This window comes from Siniperca chuatsi, linkage group LG21 (genome assembly GCF_020085105.1).
Source record: "Siniperca chuatsi isolate FFG_IHB_CAS linkage group LG21, ASM2008510v1, whole genome shotgun sequence".
Taxonomy (NCBI): domain Eukaryota; kingdom Metazoa; phylum Chordata; class Actinopteri; order Centrarchiformes; family Sinipercidae; genus Siniperca; species Siniperca chuatsi.
Genome location: NC_058062.1, coordinates 23,576,067 through 23,597,045, shown reverse-complemented (window position 1 = coordinate 23,597,045; position 20,979 = coordinate 23,576,067). Strand labels below are relative to the sequence as shown.

The 20,979-nt window shown below is 38.8% G+C and overlaps 1 protein-coding gene across 3 annotated transcripts in view; it reads left to right on the top strand.

Annotated features, from left to right (window-relative positions):
- Nucleotides 1-20,979, top strand: part of LOC122869537 (junction plakoglobin-like) — a 187,435-nt gene that overhangs the window by 88,329 nt on the left and 78,127 nt on the right. For 2 of the 3 annotated variants that reach the window (XM_044182658.1, XM_044182660.1), the window contains exons 2-3: nt 5,045-5,099; nt 13,346-13,579. In XM_044182658.1, the coding sequence (XP_044038593.1) occupies nt 5,084-5,099; nt 13,346-13,579 (250 nt within the window). In that variant the 5' untranslated portion in view covers nt 5,045-5,083. The remainder of the gene's footprint in view (nt 1-5,044; nt 5,100-13,345; nt 13,580-20,979) is intronic. The other variant, XM_044182659.1, reaches the window with a different exon arrangement.

Sequence of the window (20,979 nt, the reverse complement as noted above, 5' to 3'; positions counted from 1 at the left end):
ATATCTCTAAAAAGTCATTAGTCATGTAACCCCTTACCTTACCCATAAGGGAGTTTTTATACCTGTCCGAAATTATGTACCATTTCCACAGCACTAATTCCATCTGTGCAACAACAGCCATGTCACCACCCAGTGAAAATCAGAGGCCTGTACTACGAAGCAAGTTCAAAATTTTTTTGTTATCTGGCTTCACTAACCCTAATAACCACAATCGTGTTAAGCGGTCACACGACGGGGGTTATCAACTCACTAAGTCAACCCAGGTTTTCCCAATCTAGCCATGAGCACGATCACATAAAGGGGCGGTGTTTGCAGCATATGACCACTAGCAGGGGCGTTTTGAGGATTTGAGGATATCGGAGGCTTAGCCTGGACCTTTGTTGTGGGGTCTTGGGTAATCCTCCCTCGTGAAATGTTTTCATATACAAGCTCTATTTTTATATTTTTTTATGCACTCTGGCACCTTGTATACATTCAAAGTACATTTTAATCAATGAAAAATTTTAAAGTGTACCTCAAAAACCTGTTTAGTGTCCAGATGAATTATGAATTGTGATGTTAAAATATTAGAAAGTTAGTCATTAGTATTAGTATTAAGAAACAGAATTCACAATTGCTATCATTAAACATTTACTGACTAGAGTATTTTACTGTATTTTCAGATACAGTTCATGCAGTGTAGTGCGTGCGTGATGATCTCAATTCAATACAAGTGCTTCATTGGCAAATAAAATGCCAAAGTATTTTAACACAAATTGTACAATCATAATATACACAAATACAACAAAATAGAGTACAACATTACAACATACAACATGTAACATTACATAAACAGGGACTTTTTATTTCTTTTCTGTAGCAGCAAAGACAACACACAACCTTTCAGTACCTATTATACTGCATCTTGAGCTTATCTACACACTTTATGGCTGACTTAAGTAACGTAACTACCCCTAATAGCTTAAACTTTTCTGTGGCTGCAGTAAACATGACGGTACTTCTCTCACAACAAACCCACCAGACACAAGGCCACCTTCCTTAAAGGGGAAGGCTTGACTGGTAACACACAGGTGCAGTTAGGCTGTGGGTGAGCTAACCAGAGGAACAGTAAAAGAAGTATTCAGGTCCATTACTTAAGCAAAAGTACTAATACCCCATTTTCAAAAGTTCTGCACTCTAAACCTTACAAGGTAATAGTATGTATTATAGCAAAATGTACTTATAGTACTCATTGTGCAGTAAAATGGTCCCTGTCAGTGTTTAACTATTGTATATGATATTTTTGGATTAATATTACTGCTGCATTAATGTGTATGTTGCATTTTACTGCTGTAGATGTTTAAGGTTGAGCTAATTTTAACTACATTATATAATGTTGAGTAGTTTAATCTACAGCAATGCATCATATTCTATAAGATCATCATATGTTTATAACCTCACTGTCATGTGAGGACCAGTAAGTGCACTTTTAATGAGCTAAGAAAAACTGCCTCTTTCCAGTTTTGTGACGATACATTTTCCAGCTAATCCAAAGGGGTTTTAAAAAGTTTATTTAGCTTAAAGAGTGGGAGACTTTTCTCAACCCATAAAGGAACACGCCATCCTTCAGTTTATCAGAAACATTCAAAATCACCACAGATATGTGGTTTTCACTGGACAGGAAGGGGATGAAAAATTGTAATCTCAAAAGTAGCTAAAGCTGTCAGACAAATGCACTGGAGTAAAAAATTCAATATCTCCCTCTGAGATGTAATGGAGTAGCTCTAAAGATAAGGCAGCTCAAGAACAACAAAATGGCTCAAATAAAAACTATAATAGCCAAATGGTGTTTCAAATACCGGTCCATTAAGAGAAAAATAAAATAGCGAAAGCAGGTCACCTAGGGACTTATCTGAACAGTCATTGGTATCATTCTGCATTGTCTATTGTTATATACAATCTAAACGAATATGAAAATGATTTGTTGAGGTGAAAACATTTATATAGCCATAATAATATTCATAAATTTAAATTTATATGTTCACACTGTTTGGATGCTTTCAGCTGTTTGTTCGTCTGAATTCTGCATTCTCAAGCAAAATGAATAAAGTAAATTAAAAGTTAATTAAAAAGGCAGTTTATGCTCGAAAACCCTCCAATGTGGCTGAATTACAACAATTCTGCAAAGATGATGCGCTGTAAAAGACTCATTCCAAGTTATCGCAAACGCTTGATTGCAGTTGCTGCTGCTAAGGGTGGCCCAACCAGTTATTAGGTTTAGTAATCACTATTTCACACTGAGCCATGTAGGTTTGGATTTTGTTTTCCCTTAATAATAACAACCTCCATTTAAAAACTGCATTTTGTGTTTACTTGTGTTATCTTTGACTAATATTTAAATTAGTTTGATAATCTGAAACATTTAAGTGTGACAAACATGCAAAAAAATAAGAAATCAGGAAGGGGGCAAACACTTTTTTACACCACTGTATATAAAAGTACCCGTAGCAAAGTAACACAAGGCAATGCATACTGTAAGCGCACGACCTCGGCGTGATGCACTGGCAACATACGGCTCAGGAAGCTGACACATATAAGTCATTCCCTCCGACGAGAATCTATCTCTGTCATATAAAAAATTGTCAGGGAAAGCCAAAAAGCTTTGCCGGCCTCTGAACACTCCTCCTTAGAGACCCGCTCACAATCCACACACCGGGCTCAACGGGATCTTCTCATGGATGTATTATTAGAACTTAGGTCTTATTAATACATCCATGGATCTTCTACGAAAGATGATGCCATTTTCCAATAGAAGTGATTGGTCAGTAGGCGGTGCTTTTGTACGCGTTGATCTGTTATCTCGAACATAACCTTCTCCGGAGCAGGTGAGGTGTGCAACATGTGTTAACATGGCGATGTACCCCGGTAAGAAGTGAACCACCTTCGTAACCCTGAAAACCTGGAGTTACCCTGCTAATGCCAAATCCTGCTTCACATTTCAGGCCTCAGGTCACACACTGCAGAATTCCATGCAGTTTAATCAAATCAGCACTTCAGCAGCTGGCTTCATCAGGGACACCATGACCCTGGCCTTGTCTGGTAAAATGACGGTTTAATCAAACTGCATGGAATCTTTGAGTGTGCAACCGCATTTTCAAGTTTTGAGGCTTTTAATGTGAAACATCCTTCCAGGAAGTGTTGAGTATCATTAACATAAGCGTAACACTGAACAAAAGGACAGCAAAGTTAAAAAGAGACAGAGAGAGCAACAGAGTTGTGAGTATGACATGACTCTGTTATTGTATTGATGGAGTTAGTGCTGTGGAAATATACATTGTACTGACTTTACCATGTGAGCCATTATAGTACACTTAATTTAACATTCTCAATGGTTTTTACCCAGCTTTTGTTAGCAAATGGTCTTTATTTTTTCATGTCAGTTATTATTTGAAATCTAGGAGATAAATATGTGCAAACAAATCTTGATCTCTCCTGGGTCATAATGAGGTGTCATTACATCCAGCTTGACTGGTGGATGTACTGTACTTGAGTGTAGTAATATCTAGTATGCACTCATATAAACACACACACTTCATCCAGCTCTGAGCATTAGTGTGAATTCCCATCAGACAGTGGGGTCTGTGAAGGGCTCTGGGCAGGGAAGATGAGAAGCTGTGACCTTTCACCAGCCGTGGCTTCTGGGAGTTAGATAACTCTCTTTTATATGTTTTATATGCTTCTCAACATTGACATTTGTGTAACTTGCAGCTGCTCCTCAGGCTGTTTTTGGCTTTATTATTACATTTTTTTAAGACAACAGCAATAACAGCAGAGAAGGTGTTTTTTACAACTTACACAGAGTTAAGAACATTTTCGAGTTGATTATAGATGTTATACCTGCTACTGTGTAAGGGTTAGAGCCAAAAATGGTATTTAGTGACAAAAACGTACACTGTGAAATAAATGAAAGATCACTAACGAGCTTGCTTATTGCTTGTTTATGATCAGTTCTTTGAATTATCTTCATTTTTCTGTTTTAATTGCTGCTGTTTGATAATGCAGCAGTAATTAAAACACAGACAGAAGCGTAGAATATATGTGGAGTTGTCAACACAATGCAACTGGCAACATATTGATTAGAAAATACTGACTGAAAATGTATGATAGTATATGAAATACAGCATGTAAGCTTTTGTTGTTTTTATTTTGAGCAGAAACAGCAACAGCAGAATATACTGAAACAAAACAAGCACAATATGAAAATATACACAATGTGAAAATATATTTTTTGACTAACATTTAAAATCTTCTATACAGTATGCTATTTGCATAATACTATCTATCTTCTATCTATAAGCAATGAATAAATGCACAGAAAGGTGAACCAGCATACTATATTACAAATGTTAAACATGGCACTGAAATATTTGAATGGACAAAATAATGGCATATTGTATACATGTTCACATACATGTATACAATATGCACATATACACATACACACATGTATACATGTGCACATACATATATACATACATACATACATACATACATTGTACTCACATACAATTGTTGAGAATTATATACACCGTACTAGTCGAAAACCGAAACATGAGTTCTGTAGCATGAGAATGAACATGATAATGCAAACAATAAAGCACACCAGCTATGCCATAATTGGACTTATTGATACATCTGTGCACTTCATATCTCCAGTAGTAATTTCAAGAAAGGTTCGGTATATTTTGACAAGGCGTGTCTGCACAACATGAATTTAGACTCATTGGTGAAGTGGTGGACATGTGACAGGATGCTCTGCTTGATCCCTACAAAATCAATTGTACCTCTCTGATGAACTGTGCCAGTGGCGGACTCAGGCTGTTTGAGGAGCAGGGGCGAAAAAACATAAAAAGGGCACCAGCTGCATGCGGTGCGGTATGTGGCACCCTGGAGGGCACTTTACCACGTTATGGTGATTAAAGCTTGAATCCTCCAGAAAATGATTAGCTTGAATCTTGTAGGCAATCCTATTTGCAGACCTAATGTTTCCTCTCTTTCTCTGCAGGTCAGAGGTCAGTGAAGGCAGTTGTACCAGTGGACGGAGATGATGTCCATGCAAAGTAAGTGCTCTTTCACCACAGCAGCCAGCTTTGATTTTCTATCTGGTATAGATATCAACTGTATAAATTTAAAGCAAATTCACTAATATGTAACATCTTATGTTCCTTCACTCCCAAACTGCTTACTGTGTTAAGTGGAGGTGATCATGATTGATTAAAATTGTTAATATGCAGTGGCCCACCTTTGGGCTGCTGGGGAGATGTTACTACCTATGGGACGGCACCTGGTTGGTCCTCACACAACTTTAACTATGTATTTCACTATGAATTGTTTGTCAAAGTTACAACAATTTATTGGCATATTATTTCCGGGGGGTTTGATGATTCAGCTGTTTTTGGTGTGTTTTGGATTAGCAGCCAGAAAAACATGAAAAAGCAAAAATTCTTGAGTAAAATTTGACTGTTCACGCTTTAGCTAAAATATTGTGCTTCCATGCATGCGGCGGAGACTAAGAATCCTTAATCAACAAGCTAAAATTGCGAGGTAAATAGTAGTGTTATACTAGAGTGGGATTTGAACACAGGAGAAAGCATCTGCCAGAAAAACTGCTTTACACAAACCAACGAGTGGTCTAATTAGCCAAACAACAAACCTGTGTGAGCTGGAAGTCTCATTAAAGCACAAAGTTCCCTTGATTTGGACAGTAAATGCCTAAAAAAAGTATCATCTGTAGCTGTTAGACTTTTACACTATGCAAAGAAGCAGGAGTTTCTGAACATTATGATATCCAAAATGTGTACACAGGGTTAAATTTAAAGAAGAATCAACCTTTAGCTTCAGTAGCAGTATGTGAGAAGCAGTATGTGAGAATTTGCCAGCGCTTTTAATTAAGAGCCACGGAAAGAGAAAGAAATTGACCGACAATGGGATATGAGATGTCAAATATCATACTATATATGATATGAAAATTGGCATCTGCTGGAAAATAATGAAGGAAGAAGAATGTTCTCATTTCTCTCACAGGCTGCATTTACTGATGGATTGTAAAATTTACTTTGCTGTTAAAGGGACAATTGTTGTTGTGAGCAGTTTCATGTAGGAACTATTTTCTTTCTACCAATAGTTCCTACATGAAACTGCTCACAACAAATCTGTGGATTATCTTGAGTAAACCTGGTCATGATTCCTGGAAAAAGACATTGCTGTTGAGTTTTTCAAATGCAGTTTTTTTGGCTCTTTGAGCACCACAAGCCAGGTGCCATATAGTCCCATTACATTCAGAAAAGGCAGACATCTCTAAGGCCGATATTTCCAAAACTCGGCAACTCTCACCAAAACCTGTTTTTGGCAAGACTTACTTTTACACCATCCTGTTTCTGAGTCGTGCGTTTGAGTCCTTTGCCAGTGATTTCACCAGTCGTTACAGTATGAACTGGCCAATCGTGGACTCAGCCGACTACAACACTGTGCACGCTGCCATTCGTGCTCAAGGGAAGCAAATTCACCATCATGAGGACCACCTTACTGCAGTCTGCGTGGGAGTGAGGGAGCTGATGGAGCGACACAAGAGTTTTCAGACTTCCATTGGCGGTCATGTGAGTCATCTGAACAATCAACTCCAGCACCTGGTGGACCATCTCGAGACTCTTTTCCCCTCCTCTCCTAATCGGCGTCTGCTGCAATCCAGACTCAAGCTCCTGTTCCTGCACCACAACCTGCTCCTGTCTCTGCTCCAGCTCGATCAGCTCTGGCTTTTCACCTCTCCAGGCCGGAGCGGTTTTCCGGAGACAACGGGAGTTGCCGGTCCTTCCTGATTCAGTGTGGGCTGCACCAAAAAAGCAGCTTTTCCCATGGAGAGCTCCAAGGTGGCTTACATTATCTCCCATCTCTCCAGCAGAGCCAAAGCCTGGGCAATGGCAGAGTGGGCACGTAACTCTGGTCTCTTTCTCCCTGAATCAGTGCACAGACACTCTCTGCAAGATCTTTGACAACATCTCTCCCGGCCAGGAGGCTGCCAGAGGACTCATGAATCTGCGGCAATCCTGCTCGTCTACTCCCCGTAACGATCTAGTACCTACAGAAGGAAGAGACATGGACTGATTGTTCCCTTCACGGAGAGCAAGATCGCTGCTGAGCCCCTCTCCCTACCGACATCGGCTGCTGTTTTCCTTTGCTGCCCCAAAAGGAACAGTTTCGCCATTGGACCCGGCTTCGTCAGCGTCCTAGCCTGAGAGAAAATCCGCCAGACAAATCCAAACAAACTGACGCATCCATCAGTTGCTAACCAAGAGTGATTTCAAGTAAGAGGCTTGAGTCTGGGCAGAGATAGATTTGACAACTGTGTGTAATTTTACAGTTTCATTGTTGTGAATTTTGCTTTGCTTTTTGGAAAAGTAACAGGCGTTCAAATTGCTCTGTGTTCGTCTTTGTGTTAAGCACATTTGACTTTGTGTGTGACGAACACCTACATGGCCGCCAACTTCCTTGCAACAGCCCCTGTATTGTCCCACACACATACACATACACACACACACACACACACACACACACACACACACACACCTTATATGCTTGCTCATTGTTGTATACTTATTGTGTTTATACTAGATGATAGTGGTTGTTGATCGAAGTTATTGATTGAATCAGTGCTAAGATTAAATAAACGCTTTTGCATCTTTTAAAGAGCAGTTGCCTGTGGTTATTGTGTGTACATGTTGTGATAATAGATGGTTGCGACAGTCAGTGCTCGGCTCTAACCCTTCACTGTTCCCCTTTTAATGTAAGATAGTCCCTTAAATATTTAATTTAATTTTTAGGTGGACTGCCACCTTTGAGACTGTTTTTCACGTTTGGTATTGGTCCCTGACCCCAGGGTGGTGCCCCGTAATTATTAATCTATATTAATAATTTTTATACTATTAATAATTGTATTAATATTTATAAATATCTTTGATATTTCTGCTAATAACCAAACCTGCCCTAGCTGAATCCCAACAGCAGTATTCATACTGGCAGAAGTAGTCGTACCACTAGTTGGTACGACTACTTATTTGGTAGTACAAGTAACAGTGCTAGTAGTAGAAATAGTTGCAGCACTACTAATAGTAGAAAATATAACAGTATTAGTACAAGCCTAATTATAGCAGAAACAGCAGCTGTAGTAGTAGTAGTAGTAGTAGCAGCAGCAGCACTAGTTGGAGTAGAAGATACAGTAATAGCAGTAGAAATGTAAGTAGTAGCAGTATTAGCACTATATAATACAATATAAGCAGTAGTACAAGCCTTAGTAGCACTATAAGTTGCAGTATTTGTACTAACACCAGCAGTAGTAACACGAGGTACAGTACAAGTAGCAGTAGTACGGGGAGTTGTAGAGGTGGTGGTAGTAGTAGTAGTAGTAGTTGTTGTAGAAGTTGTAACACTAGCAGCAGTAGTAGTAGTAGAGGTCCCAGATAGCAAAATCAGATTGAAACAACATTTAAATGTCGCCAGGCAGAAGTATTGAATCTACATTGACGCCTGACATTGAAACCAAATTGAAAGTGCTCATTATGATTGATGTTGAATAAACGTCAGATTTTCAACCATAACTGACACTGAACCAATATTGATTCAACCTCCACCTAAAAGTTAGTCTTTACATTTACATTTTAGCTGATTATATATTGAAACAATGTTAGTGAATCAACACTGAATCACCCATTATCTAATTACTAACTACTACTAATAACTACAAGAAACCAGACCTTTTCATGTCATTTTCTTTATTTATACATTTGTACAACATGATATTGTTCTCATCATGCAAATGAAGTTCAAGAAAACGTTTGCTTTAATAAAAAAAGAAAAAAATTAGCTAACTTATACACATGTCCAAAAAAATCAATGACAGTAGGATACATTTAAATTTACATAATATTTACTAACAAAATAACTAAATGTGCTTTGGAATATTTATGAAACTTACAGATCAAATATATAAAGTGAAATATAATATCACTGCATGTCTTTTAAACAGTGAGTGAAATACTTATAGAACATTTCTTTACATTTAAAAACCTTTAAGGCCAGGACCGTTTAGACAGTATTCAAAACAAGAAATCGGAGAACACTGTCCAATGTTTTGACGGTCAACACACAGGTTATCATTCACATTACTGAATACAGTCACTATTCAGGTGTTCAGCTGTCAACATATATTGCTAAAACTGAAGTATGAATTATGTTCTTCTTGCTAACAAACCAGATTAAACAAAACCAAATATAATTATTTTATTTATTTTAGTGGCTAAAAGGGGAATGAAGTAATTAATTAATCCATATTATACATAGTTTATTGTGGTACAAACTCACATGACATGCAGTCTTTCTTTACTGTCTCCTTAAAGGGCCTCTTTGCTGCCTTGCATTCCCACCTGAAGCTCACGGTAGACTATTTGTAATGGTGGATGTTGTCTGTAGATCACCTTACAGTCCAACCTTGACAAATTGGAGAGAGTGGTTGGTTGGAGTAAGGTTGGACAGAAAGTAACATCTGTCCAATATGTAATGCACTTGATTGCAGTTGGACTGAATTTTAAGGTACAGTACGTGCTTGTGGACAAAATAACAACTTCATACAATCCCATTAAAAAATACCAACAACCATGGCCTCAGCTAATTTTGACACAGTAACTATGACAGACTAGTGCTTTTCCCCAAGTATCTCCTGAGTGCAGCCAGTACTTAGTAGTAAAGTAATAAGTGACTGAGTATGCAGGCCAGACTTTGACCAAAAATGCTGGCAAACAAGGACATTTCAAGCAGCTCTCCACAATACAATATTGTGAAACATTTATTACATTTCACTTACCCTAAGTCAGGTGCAAGTTATGTAGGAAGCTCTCACCGGTCTCAAAGAAGGTATCAGCACACAGCTTGAAATACTGTTAACATGAATCCTGAAAGAGAAACTACAGAAATTTTCCCTTTACTTGAATTTAAAGATAAAATGTTTTTGAAGAATTCAGTTTCTCTAAAGGATTTGAAGTCAAACTATACTGATTAAATCTTTTATGTTCTTTTAATAAACAATCATCCATTTGCATCATTTAGGTTAGCATATAAAGTAAATTTAAAAGTGTAAAAATGGATGTAGCTATATAATCTTACTAGTCTGAGCACCAGCAAAGGTGACATTTAATAGTACAGCTAACTTCAGTAAGTTTAAGTTTAAAAAAAAAGTTTGCTACTAACCTAGCAAACATCTGTTTTCACCTAATTGATCAGCACAAAAGAGGTGATATTTAAGCAGAAGCGTGGTATTTGCTGTGGTCAAGGAGAGTGAAAATGAGACCCTATTTTAACATCACACATGCTAATGACTACCATTAGTGTAATGCTAGCTGGCACAGTTTTTTTAACAGCAAATACGACCACTTTACAATAGTTAATTTACTAACCATAAACATTAGACAACCTGTAAAGACAACAAGATAATGGCACTGGTTCAAATGTATGCTATAAAAAATTGCAGAACATTTCTAAAAAGCTTGACTTTTTTTTTTTCTTTACTGCGCAAACTAGCCTATTGTTTGCTTGCTCCCCACCAGATTACCTTTAAATATTACAACTATTACAATCAATGGACCAGTTTGCCAAGACAATAATACAGCTGCAATTCAATTCAATTCAATTCAATTCAATTCAATTTTATTTATATAGCGACATTTCATAACAGAAGTTATCTCATTGTGCTTTTCCTATAGAGCAGGTCTAGACCGTACTCTTTATAATATTAATTACAGAGACCCAACAAATCCCACACAGCTATGAGTTAAAAGAGTTAGTCAGTTAAAAGATTAAAATTTACCTCCTTCTCCACAAGATGGTGAGAAATGATGAAAATGTTGGGCAGCTGAAAGAGTTGGACGGTTGAATATAGCATTTTTTCTGGGGGAGGACTTGGATCTCCCTCCTCTTTTCCATTTCCCTCCAAAAATGACATTAAGATGTTTTCCTCATTAAATATATATTATTTTAGTTTTCTTTGTCAACTAAAACAAAACAAGTTGAAGAAGTGAAGTAAGTGGTTTATTTAAAACAAAAGTGTCCCACACACCCCTAAAATATTCTCCAGTCCTTTTTTTAATTTAAAATTTTTTGGTGGGAAAGTTGGCCATAGGCACATTGAGACAATATTGTGTTTGTATTTGAGTCTTGTTTTCAACATTGAACTACTATGTGGATTCAATGGCATTTTTTCAAAATATAAACTGTGACTGTTGTAGAATTGTTGATTTAATGTAGATTTTTCCACCTCAACCATATACCAAGCTTTGTTTGTTACTTTGTTACTTCTTGTTCTTTTGTATACTTAAGTAAAAGTAAAAAAACTTATTTTTAAAATTACTCAAAAACGTACAAGTACACAAAAATGACTCTGTTACAGTAACAAAGTAAATGTAATTTGTTACTTCCACCCCTGAGCAGTAGTAGTAATAGTAGTAGTAGTAGTAATTCAATTCAATTTTATTTATATAGCACTAATTCATAACAGAAGTTATCTCATTGCACTTTTCCTATAGAGCAGATCTAGACCGTACTCTTTATAATATTATTTACAGAGACCCAACAAATCCCACCATGAGCAAGCATTTGGTGACAGTGGCAAGAAAAACTTCCTTTAATAGGCAAAAACCTCGGGCAGAACCAGACTCAAAGGTGGGCGGACATCCGCTGCTGCAGTGTTGGGTTGAGAGAGGGGGGGGCACAATGCAAATTCCACCTAGAATTTTCAAATAGTAATAATGTAATGGTAGTTGTGATATTAATGTTAAATAATAATAATAATAATAATAGGAATAATAGTCATAGGAATAATAATGACAATAATAGTAACAAGGCTAATAACAACAACTGTAGTAGTAGTACAAGCACTTTGTACTTTGTTTTGATAAGTGCTCTATAAATAAAGTTTTATTATTATTATTATTATTATTATTATTATTATTATTATTATAGCAGTTGTCGAGCAGGAACACGTGGGCAGCAGGTGGCCCACAACCACAGATCCAGTCTCTGCAGTCAGAAATACCTGCTGAAAGAGACAGAAGGAGAGAGGAGAGAGACGAGAAAGCACAAAACTACGGGAGAGAGAAGATGTTGAGTTAGTAACATGCAGTAATGGGATAAAAATGCATACAGATGGAGAGGGAGAGAAGGAGAGAGGAACTGTCTGGGCCTATAGCAGCATAACTAAGGGATAGTTCAGGACTCACCCAAGCCAGCCCTAACTATAAGCGTTATCAAAGAGGAAAGTCTTAAGCCTACTCTTAAATGGTGTCTGCCTCCTGAACCCAAACTGGGACCTGATTCCACTGGAGAGGAGCTTGATAACTGAAGGTTCTGAAGAGAGCGCAGTGTTCTAGTGAGGTAATAAGGTATTATGAGCTCTTTAAGATACGATGGTACCTGACCATTAAGAGGTTTGTAGGTGTGGAGAAGGATTTTAAATTCTATTCTGGATTTTACAGGGAGGCAGAGCAGAGAAGCTAATATTAGAGAAATAGAAAATCTCTTTTCCAAGTTCTTGTCAGTACACGTGCCGCAGCACGGTGGATCAACTGGAGAGTCTTAAGGGACTTATTCGGGCAGCCTGATAATAGGGCATTGCAATAATCCAGCCTAGAAGTAACAAATGCATGGACTAATTTTTCGGCATCATTTTGAGACAGGATGTGCCTGATTTTTGCAATGTTATGTAGGTGAAAGAAGGCAGTCCTTGAAGTTTGTTTCATGTGGAAGTTAAAGGGTAAATCCTGATCAAAGATTACTCTGAGGATCCTCACAGTGGTGCTGGTAGTAGCAGTAGTTGTGTTGGTTGGTAGTAGTAGTAGTTACTGTAGTAGTAGTAGTAATAGTATTGGTAGTAGTAGTAGTGATGGTTGTGGTAGTAATACTAGCAGTAGTAGTAGTAGTGGCAGTAGTGGTAGCAGTCATAGCAGTAGCGGTAGTAGCAGTAGTAGTAGTGGCAATGGTAGCAACAGTCATAGCAGTAGTAGTGATGGTTGTGGTAGTAATACTAGCAGTAGTAGTAGTAGTGGCAGTAGTGGTAGCAGTCATAGCAGTAGTGGTAGTAGTTGTAGTAGTAGTAGTAGCAGTAGTAGTAGTGGCAATGGTAGCAACAGTCATAGCAGTAGTAGTGGTAGTAGCAGTAGCACTACTTGTAGTAGTAGTGGTAGCAGTGGTAATAGCAGTAGTAGTTGTAGTGGTAGTACAGTAGTATTACTAGTATCTGATGTCAGCCATGTGTTGTTCCCTGCAGTGACTGAGGCGGACAGTGTGGTGAAGGTGGCGGAATGGCAGCAGACCTACTACGCCTCAGACTCTGGCATCCAATCAGGAGCAACCACAGTCCGGGACGATGAGAGCTGCACTGAGTACAGCGGCCGTAAGATGTACACTGGTAGTACTACAACCAGTACTAACACTGCTCCTGCTACTGCCCCCACCAGGGGAGGAGGAGACACAGCAGATGGTGAACTAGAGAGCCCCACAGGTGAGACATTCTACGGTGCTTTAACTGAGAGAGCTCAAAAATCATTTGGTTTCAGTAGTTCATGTGTTTTGGTTTCTTTGGTTTATTTCTGTCATTCCTTTTTTCTTCACTCCCTTTATCCTTGTTTCTATTGCTAACACTGGCTTTCATCATCTCATTCTTTCTCTCTCTCTCTGTTCATCATCAAATGTGTAGTCTTTCTTCATTAGGGTTCAAACCGGTAGAACCCTATTGAGTTTGTGCCGGTTTATAATTAGGGTTCAAACCGCGACACGTAGAACCCTACTGAGTTTGTGACAGTTTATTATTATTATTATTTGTCTTATGCCACAACTCAAATTGACATGAGCTGGAACCAGCTAGAAATACAAAACATGGCCCAATAACTGGAAATGATGCGCAAATGCTTCCACAGAAATTTGAGCCCAATTGGCCACATGGTGGTGCTGTAATTAAGGCCCAAAAATGCAATTTTGGAAAGGTCACGCCCCTCACACTGTGACTCAGAATGACTTAAAATTTCTCACACAATGTGCTCTACAAAAAGCATCTGGGACCATTAAAGTCCGCCATGATGGATTTTTTGCTAATTTGCATAATATGAAAAACAGTAAAATGAATAGAACTTTTTGAATTTTGACTCTATCGACACCAACATTTTATACCACATTGAGATACACATTTCTATAATAAATAAGCAAGATCGGTTAAAAAAAATGGCCGCCATCAACCAAAATATCTTCGCAAAGGGAGGGGCTTAGCACGAAATGTATTTATTTGCTCATAACTCAAGAGGCCTTTGAGCAATCCTGATTAAACTCACCGGAGACATCCTGATCCCGCCATCTCCTGAACATACATACTGAGTTTCGTTCAAATTCGATGAAGAGGGGATGAATGTTGGAACTGAGTGTGTAATTATTGAAAAGCTGCAGGCTTTGTGATGATGGAAGTGTATGATTGGTCTCACTCCTTCTTTCAAACAGAATTAAACAAGCTGTGTGTCACAAAAGTGACTTTGCTCGGCTTTATGAAACCCAAAACCCGCTCATTGCTTCCTGCGGCTTTAATTTTGGCCGATCCAGCTGCTTCCTTCTGTTGAGCGAAAAAAAGTTTGAATCCGCCCATTGCTGTCTACGCCTATATTTGTTCTTGTTTTTGCTAGAATAAAGGAACTGCTGTAATATCATGTAATATATCATGGTCCATTTGCTGGTACATTCGTTTGCTGGTTCATAATTTATTTGCTATCTGTCCGACACACATGATTATCCCAGACACCACTTAATGGATTTTGATTAAATGCATAGTCACTTGATCCAGTGCTAATTTATGATGTGCTTCAAATAGTGATCAGTATCTAACATGGTGAAAACATAAAGTTTGTCTCCTTCAGAAGAAACCATTTCCTGCCATTAAGTCATCTTCACTATGAAATCAACTTCCACAGTGTGAAATAATCCATCACAGTAAATATGATGAAACTTTGTTTTATCCTCATTTCACTCCTTTATGCTCTCCTTCCCACCAATCACCTGACACGCACCAGAAGAAATAAAAGTCTTCTGGTGAAGTAAAAGGAAATAATCTCTCACAAACATGTTGCCTTATTAACTTTACTGTCACACCTGTGCTGTTGGTTGAGACAGCTGGCTGTATCAACTTGAACTTTCAAAACAAATACACCTTAAAAATTATAATTACATATGGTGTTTATAGCAAAATGTCAACTAAATTTAGACAGTAATAAGAGGGCTATAAAACTTAGCTACAGGCCATAAATCCAACTTTTTAGGTGGTACTATTCTTCTCATAGTCTTCTCCACATACAAAGAAGACTCAATCCCACATACACCATCCTGCTGGCAGAAATACTCATTGGAGCACCAAATGTGGATTAATCCAACGAACAAAATAGTCCCCAACAATTGCACCATTTGCTCCTATTTGAGTAACGTTTGATAAAAACTACAACGGCCACCTGTTTTAGGAAATAGCCTTATTTAAAAATGAAACTATATTTGTGTGCCGTTTTTAAAGATTTACATCCAATGGGCCTGGAGCTGAGTACCACAGACAGGGTAGGGAAGTCAGAAAGTATTGAGAGACAGACATTTCGTCATCTCCGAGGGTTCGCAGGAATTCTGTGGGAATGTGCAGCCGAAAATGTTGACCGTACGTACTGTATGCTTTATCTACACATGTGGCCATTTTTGCCGATATCCAGTGTAGTATAAACACAACCGCGCCCATGTATGCTGTCCATGTCTGTTTTGGAGTGTATCCAGTCCTTTAATGTCTGACTGATTGATCTCAAAATCAGATGCCAAAATTAACACTGTCAGATCAATTTCTGAGTTATGCAAGAGCTGAAATAAGGGCACTGGCATGTACCCATAGTGGAAACATGATGTAGCTGAGCCTTGTTGCTCATATGTTGTAGATGTAGTTGAGTTCAAAATTCTTGTTGTAACATTGCACACTGACATCAAAGCATTAAGCATTACGGTACCACAGCCTATACTTTTGAAGAACAGGTGGAGGTGATACAAGTGAATGCACAATAGCAGATAAGCAGCCTAAGTATAAGAATGTGTTGAGTGCAGGTTTGGCTCCTCCTTGTTCTCAGGAGGGCTTATACCACAATGTAAGTCTCATAATAATCACATGTACACTCTGAAAAATCTTGTACCCTCAGTACTTACATAAATACACATTTTAACTTGCATCTTTCTGACTCATTCCATTTGGAGTATCAAGTAGAAAATATTCTTATTGATTTCCCTAATTGGCCTATACTCGTCTCTCTCCCTCTCCTGAGGGCTGATGATTTGACTCCTGTAAAGCCAAAACATGTCAGTGAAATTGATCTGAATGTGGGCTATGCCACAGACAAAATGCAGAAAGAAAATCCAGTAGACGGTTATAGCTTAGTCAGTACTAAGCTGAAATGTTCTTAATATCCTTCCTTCAGAATGAGGGGAACTTAACACCTGAAGAAGCATGTAATGCGTGTGTTTGATCTTCATAATGTACCTGCAGCTACTCCTTTATTAGTTTCGGGTCTATTTGTCATGCTTTGCCATGAAGGTTAGACTCACGATTGACTTTCTTGAATTCCTCATTAATGTGCATAACACACAAATAAGCAGGTTAAGTGAAATGAGATGAAATATCAGCTGTGAACACATAAATGATCAAATTATTCATTGAACCAAATGCAACCTTGGCTACTGTTCCTTGAATCTGAGGTAACTTTGTTCCTGATAATAACAATAGGCTTGTGCATGATCTGCATTCTTACTTTTTAGGTGGTAGGTCATTCACCTAATTTTTTCTAGTGCCTTCTTGTGTGCTGTTCTTTTTTCAGCAGGTTCAGATCAAACCCAGGATGGCCAAATGCTCACAGTTTGGAAGTTCAATTACCTGTTTCATTATCCTGACTTTGTAATTACACAGTTTGGTCTTTACTGCCATCCTTAAAAGTCCCATGTTGTAGAAAGTGAGATTTCCATGTCTTTTTTGATTATAAAGCAGGTCTAGGTGCTATACTGTGAAAGTATAAAAACGCTCAATCCACGGAAAAATGCACACAGCCTTATTCAGAAACTGTGCCTTTAAACGAGTCGATCTTGCTGAGCTACCTGCCAAACGAGAAACCATTTGTTAGTTTGCTGTCAATTGAGCAAAAAATGTAGAGGAAGCAGCTGAAGCTTGTCAAGGGCTGGATAATGAGTTAATAATTAGAATCAGGTGTGTTAGAGTGGGGAGATACCCAAAACTACTACTGATATAAGATGTTCATTGTGCATCACCCAGGGCTTGAACTCAGAACCTTTGTCACCAATGGCACATCATGATCACGTTGAGCTACCCACAGAAACATGAAAATCAGAGGTGGCTTCACACTAAGACTTATGCAACCACCAGGGTTGTGATAACGGCTTAAAGGCATATTTCAAACTAATGTCAAAAATTCAGTTCTCAAGACAAAATTTGTGGACTTCATCTAGAAAACATAGATTTCTGTAATTTATTTTTTACAGAAGAAAACGTTTACAGAAAGATTGACTGCTCCATAAATGACAAACTGATGTTTAAAGATTTCCATTGACTGTAATGGTTTACATGAGGATAGAATTCAAAATAGTCAAAATTTCATTTGAGATACAATTCTGAAATTGACCACACTACATCTACCATAACTGCAAAATTTTGTATTTTTTTTCACAAACATCAGATTTCTTTTATCGAGAATTTGCGGTAGCTGTTTACCGTACTGTTTACGGAAGATACAGTGTGGTGAGTTTGTGTAAATTGCGCAAAATGCCCAGCCCCTAATAACATTGGCAATTCCAAGAGGGTCCGGCAGCCTTATTTCGCAAAATTTTACCGGCTGCCTGGCCCCTATTAACAAAAATAAATAACACAAATGTCAGCAATGCTTCATCGTAAGACTCTGACCCGTTGATAATTCCTGAACAACTGCAGCTTGCGCTTGTTTATACAGGGCAAGCATAAAGGACTGACTAAAATGCACATGTGAAGACACATTGTAGAGGGCCTCAAGCACTTTGACCATATAGCAAAATTCCGTATTCTCTACGACGAGTATGGTCCCATATCTGCTACGATAAACATATATAGCATTAGTTATTACTTTGGCACGGTCTGAATCTGCAGTGAGAGGCTGCCTGAACACTTTGGGCAGAAGGACTCGCCCTCCAGTGCATTTTTACCTCATTTCACTAAACGACACATTCAGGTGATGGCGTTGTAAATGTCATGTTTGAAATGTTTCCACAGACATACACGACTTCAATTGAACAATGTCGACATATAGTTTGACACTAATCGTCCATTTTCGCTGTAACGAACTGGGAAACCGACACTACATGAGCTTGACTCACCTGGCTAACCAGGCTAAGCCAACTAGCATGCTACAGCTGACAGACAACAACTGGTGCACTGCCAAAACTTTCCGGGTAAAACTTGCGCTCTAGAATTTCTGTTCCACGCGTGCAAGTAAAGAACAGAAGACGGAGTGAGGCCCAGCCCCCAGAAACCCTCCACCATCTATCGTTTTTCCAACCTAATTGTCTCATTTGTCTCAATTCATCAAAGTCAGTGACCTCTATCGCTATTTTCCAAGCTAAGTTACTGTAGCTGTCATATGCCGTCGAGCACATAAGCAAGAGGATGAGGCGTTGCTCACAAGCACTGGTTGCTGCTTAGTCTCGCATAGCCAGACCTATCTCTGTTTACAGGTGTTGGGGAGTACTACTGTATATGTCGATAAAAGTTGTATAAAGCCTTTCGTGGCTCTAGAGGGAGCTGTGTGAAGTCTGATAAATTGCCTCAAGTGAAAATATATGTTAACAACACATCAGGAAACATATGAAGGAAATATTTCACAGGAAGTTTTTATGTGTACCTTTCAAATTAGATGTCTCTGCTAAATACACATACAATTTTACAGGAATTTATAATGCACTATTCATAATTTAGTGCAACATACACACTACACACTGCATACATACACACTACACACTGACACTTGCTGCCACAGCTGCCTCCACAGCTGTTGCTGTTTCAAAAGGCCCACCTCCAAGCCAGCATCCACCTGTACGCTATGAATCTACAATACCTAGAAGTTAGTATTGTCATTCCCCACTCCCAGCTGTGCTGAGTTTGGTATTTTCTTGTGTGGAGTGTCATGATCAGAACCTAGATGCCAAGTATCAACACCGTACAAATGCGACTACACACTGTAGTTTATTTTGACTCACTCCAACATACACCCTCCTACTGGCTGAAATACTCACTAGAGAACCAAATGTGGCTCCCTTCATCCTGTCTTCACTTGACTTTCACAGGCCTTCACCGGAACAGGACATCAGAGTATCATCTATAAAATTTCAATATCTCAGGAAAATGGACGCTCTTTTCCTTGGTATTCCCCGTGGAGGAAATTAAGAGTTTCTTCCTCTTGAAAGCATTAATTTCTCCCGAAAATGCACTGTGAACGCTGTGTTATCGGCGTGGTTACAAATTTAGAGATATACCGCTGTCGGAATACCCGTGAAAGCAACTTAGCCTCTAGCATCCAGACACACACTATAACACTTCTAAAACCAGACACTTGCCAAGCTGAGTCACAGCAACGCCATCAGCCGGCTTGATTCCAGCTGAGACGGGGGAGTTTACACAGCTGCAACGTTTCTCTGCAGCGTTCTAAAACGGTTTCATCTAGTCTTTAAAGTATTCATTAAACATCTTTAATAAGTAAAAGGAAATGTGAAAACCCAAACCATGCAACATTTATCAGGTTTAATTTGCCTGGAATAGCACAAAACAATATCAGACCAAACTCCATTGTATTATTATACCGTATTATTATCATCAACTGGTAAACCCACTTCATACTTTACACTTATTTTAATTTTATACTTATACCCACTTGGTACTTATCTGACCTGTATTATAGTGTATTATATTTTTTGCTTAGAACTTCTATTCCTGTGTGCACTGACGTGATAGTGAGCTGCTGTAACGAAAGAGTTTCCCCTCGGGGATCAATAAAGTATTTCTGATTCTGATTCAAAAAATGTGCTAAATTAATTCTGCCCTATTTAATGCCAAAAGGTTCATAGCGATGACCGATCCTCATTTACACCGAACACAAGGATGGTTAAGGCCGACATGGAGATCCGTTTCAGGGACCTCCTGAACCTCAATGTTCCCATCTGGGTGGTGCAGCAATTTTAGGTGGACATGACCAAATGCAAGCCCACTATCCAGTAGCATCTTGTCGACATCCAGAGAGACGACGAGGCCCAAGCTACTTTCCGCACCTCTAGCTGGGGCAGCATGTGGGTCAAATATGTCCAGCGTTACCCGGCTGTCTGGGAGAAGACCAGGCTACTACTTCTTGCTTTCCCAACAACATATCTCGGTGAGCAGGGATTCAGCCAGGTCCTTCACATGCAGTCCAAGTACCGCAATCGCTTGGACTTGATAGCCTCAGGCGCATGTTACGGGTCCGGTCTAGGGGGCAGACCCACACAGAAGAAAACAGGAAAATAAGAGACAACAGGCAGTGAGCTTCGGTTCTGTGCAGCCTCGCTTCATTGTATATTTAATCACAAAATATTCAAAAAGCATTTTTCAATATGTTATCAGAATCTGCCAATCTAACAAAAAAACATCTGGTCTTTCACACTCTTAAACAGTTCCTACCAGAATGATGAAACCTCATGATGATGATGAGTGACAATGAAATATATGACATGCCGGCTCAGACGTCGCCCGGCCAAACAAGGTCTGCGTCAGGTGTTGGGGAACCAGAGCATCGAGATGACAAATGGGCTACTGGAACAAGACGGAGATGGGCGAGATGC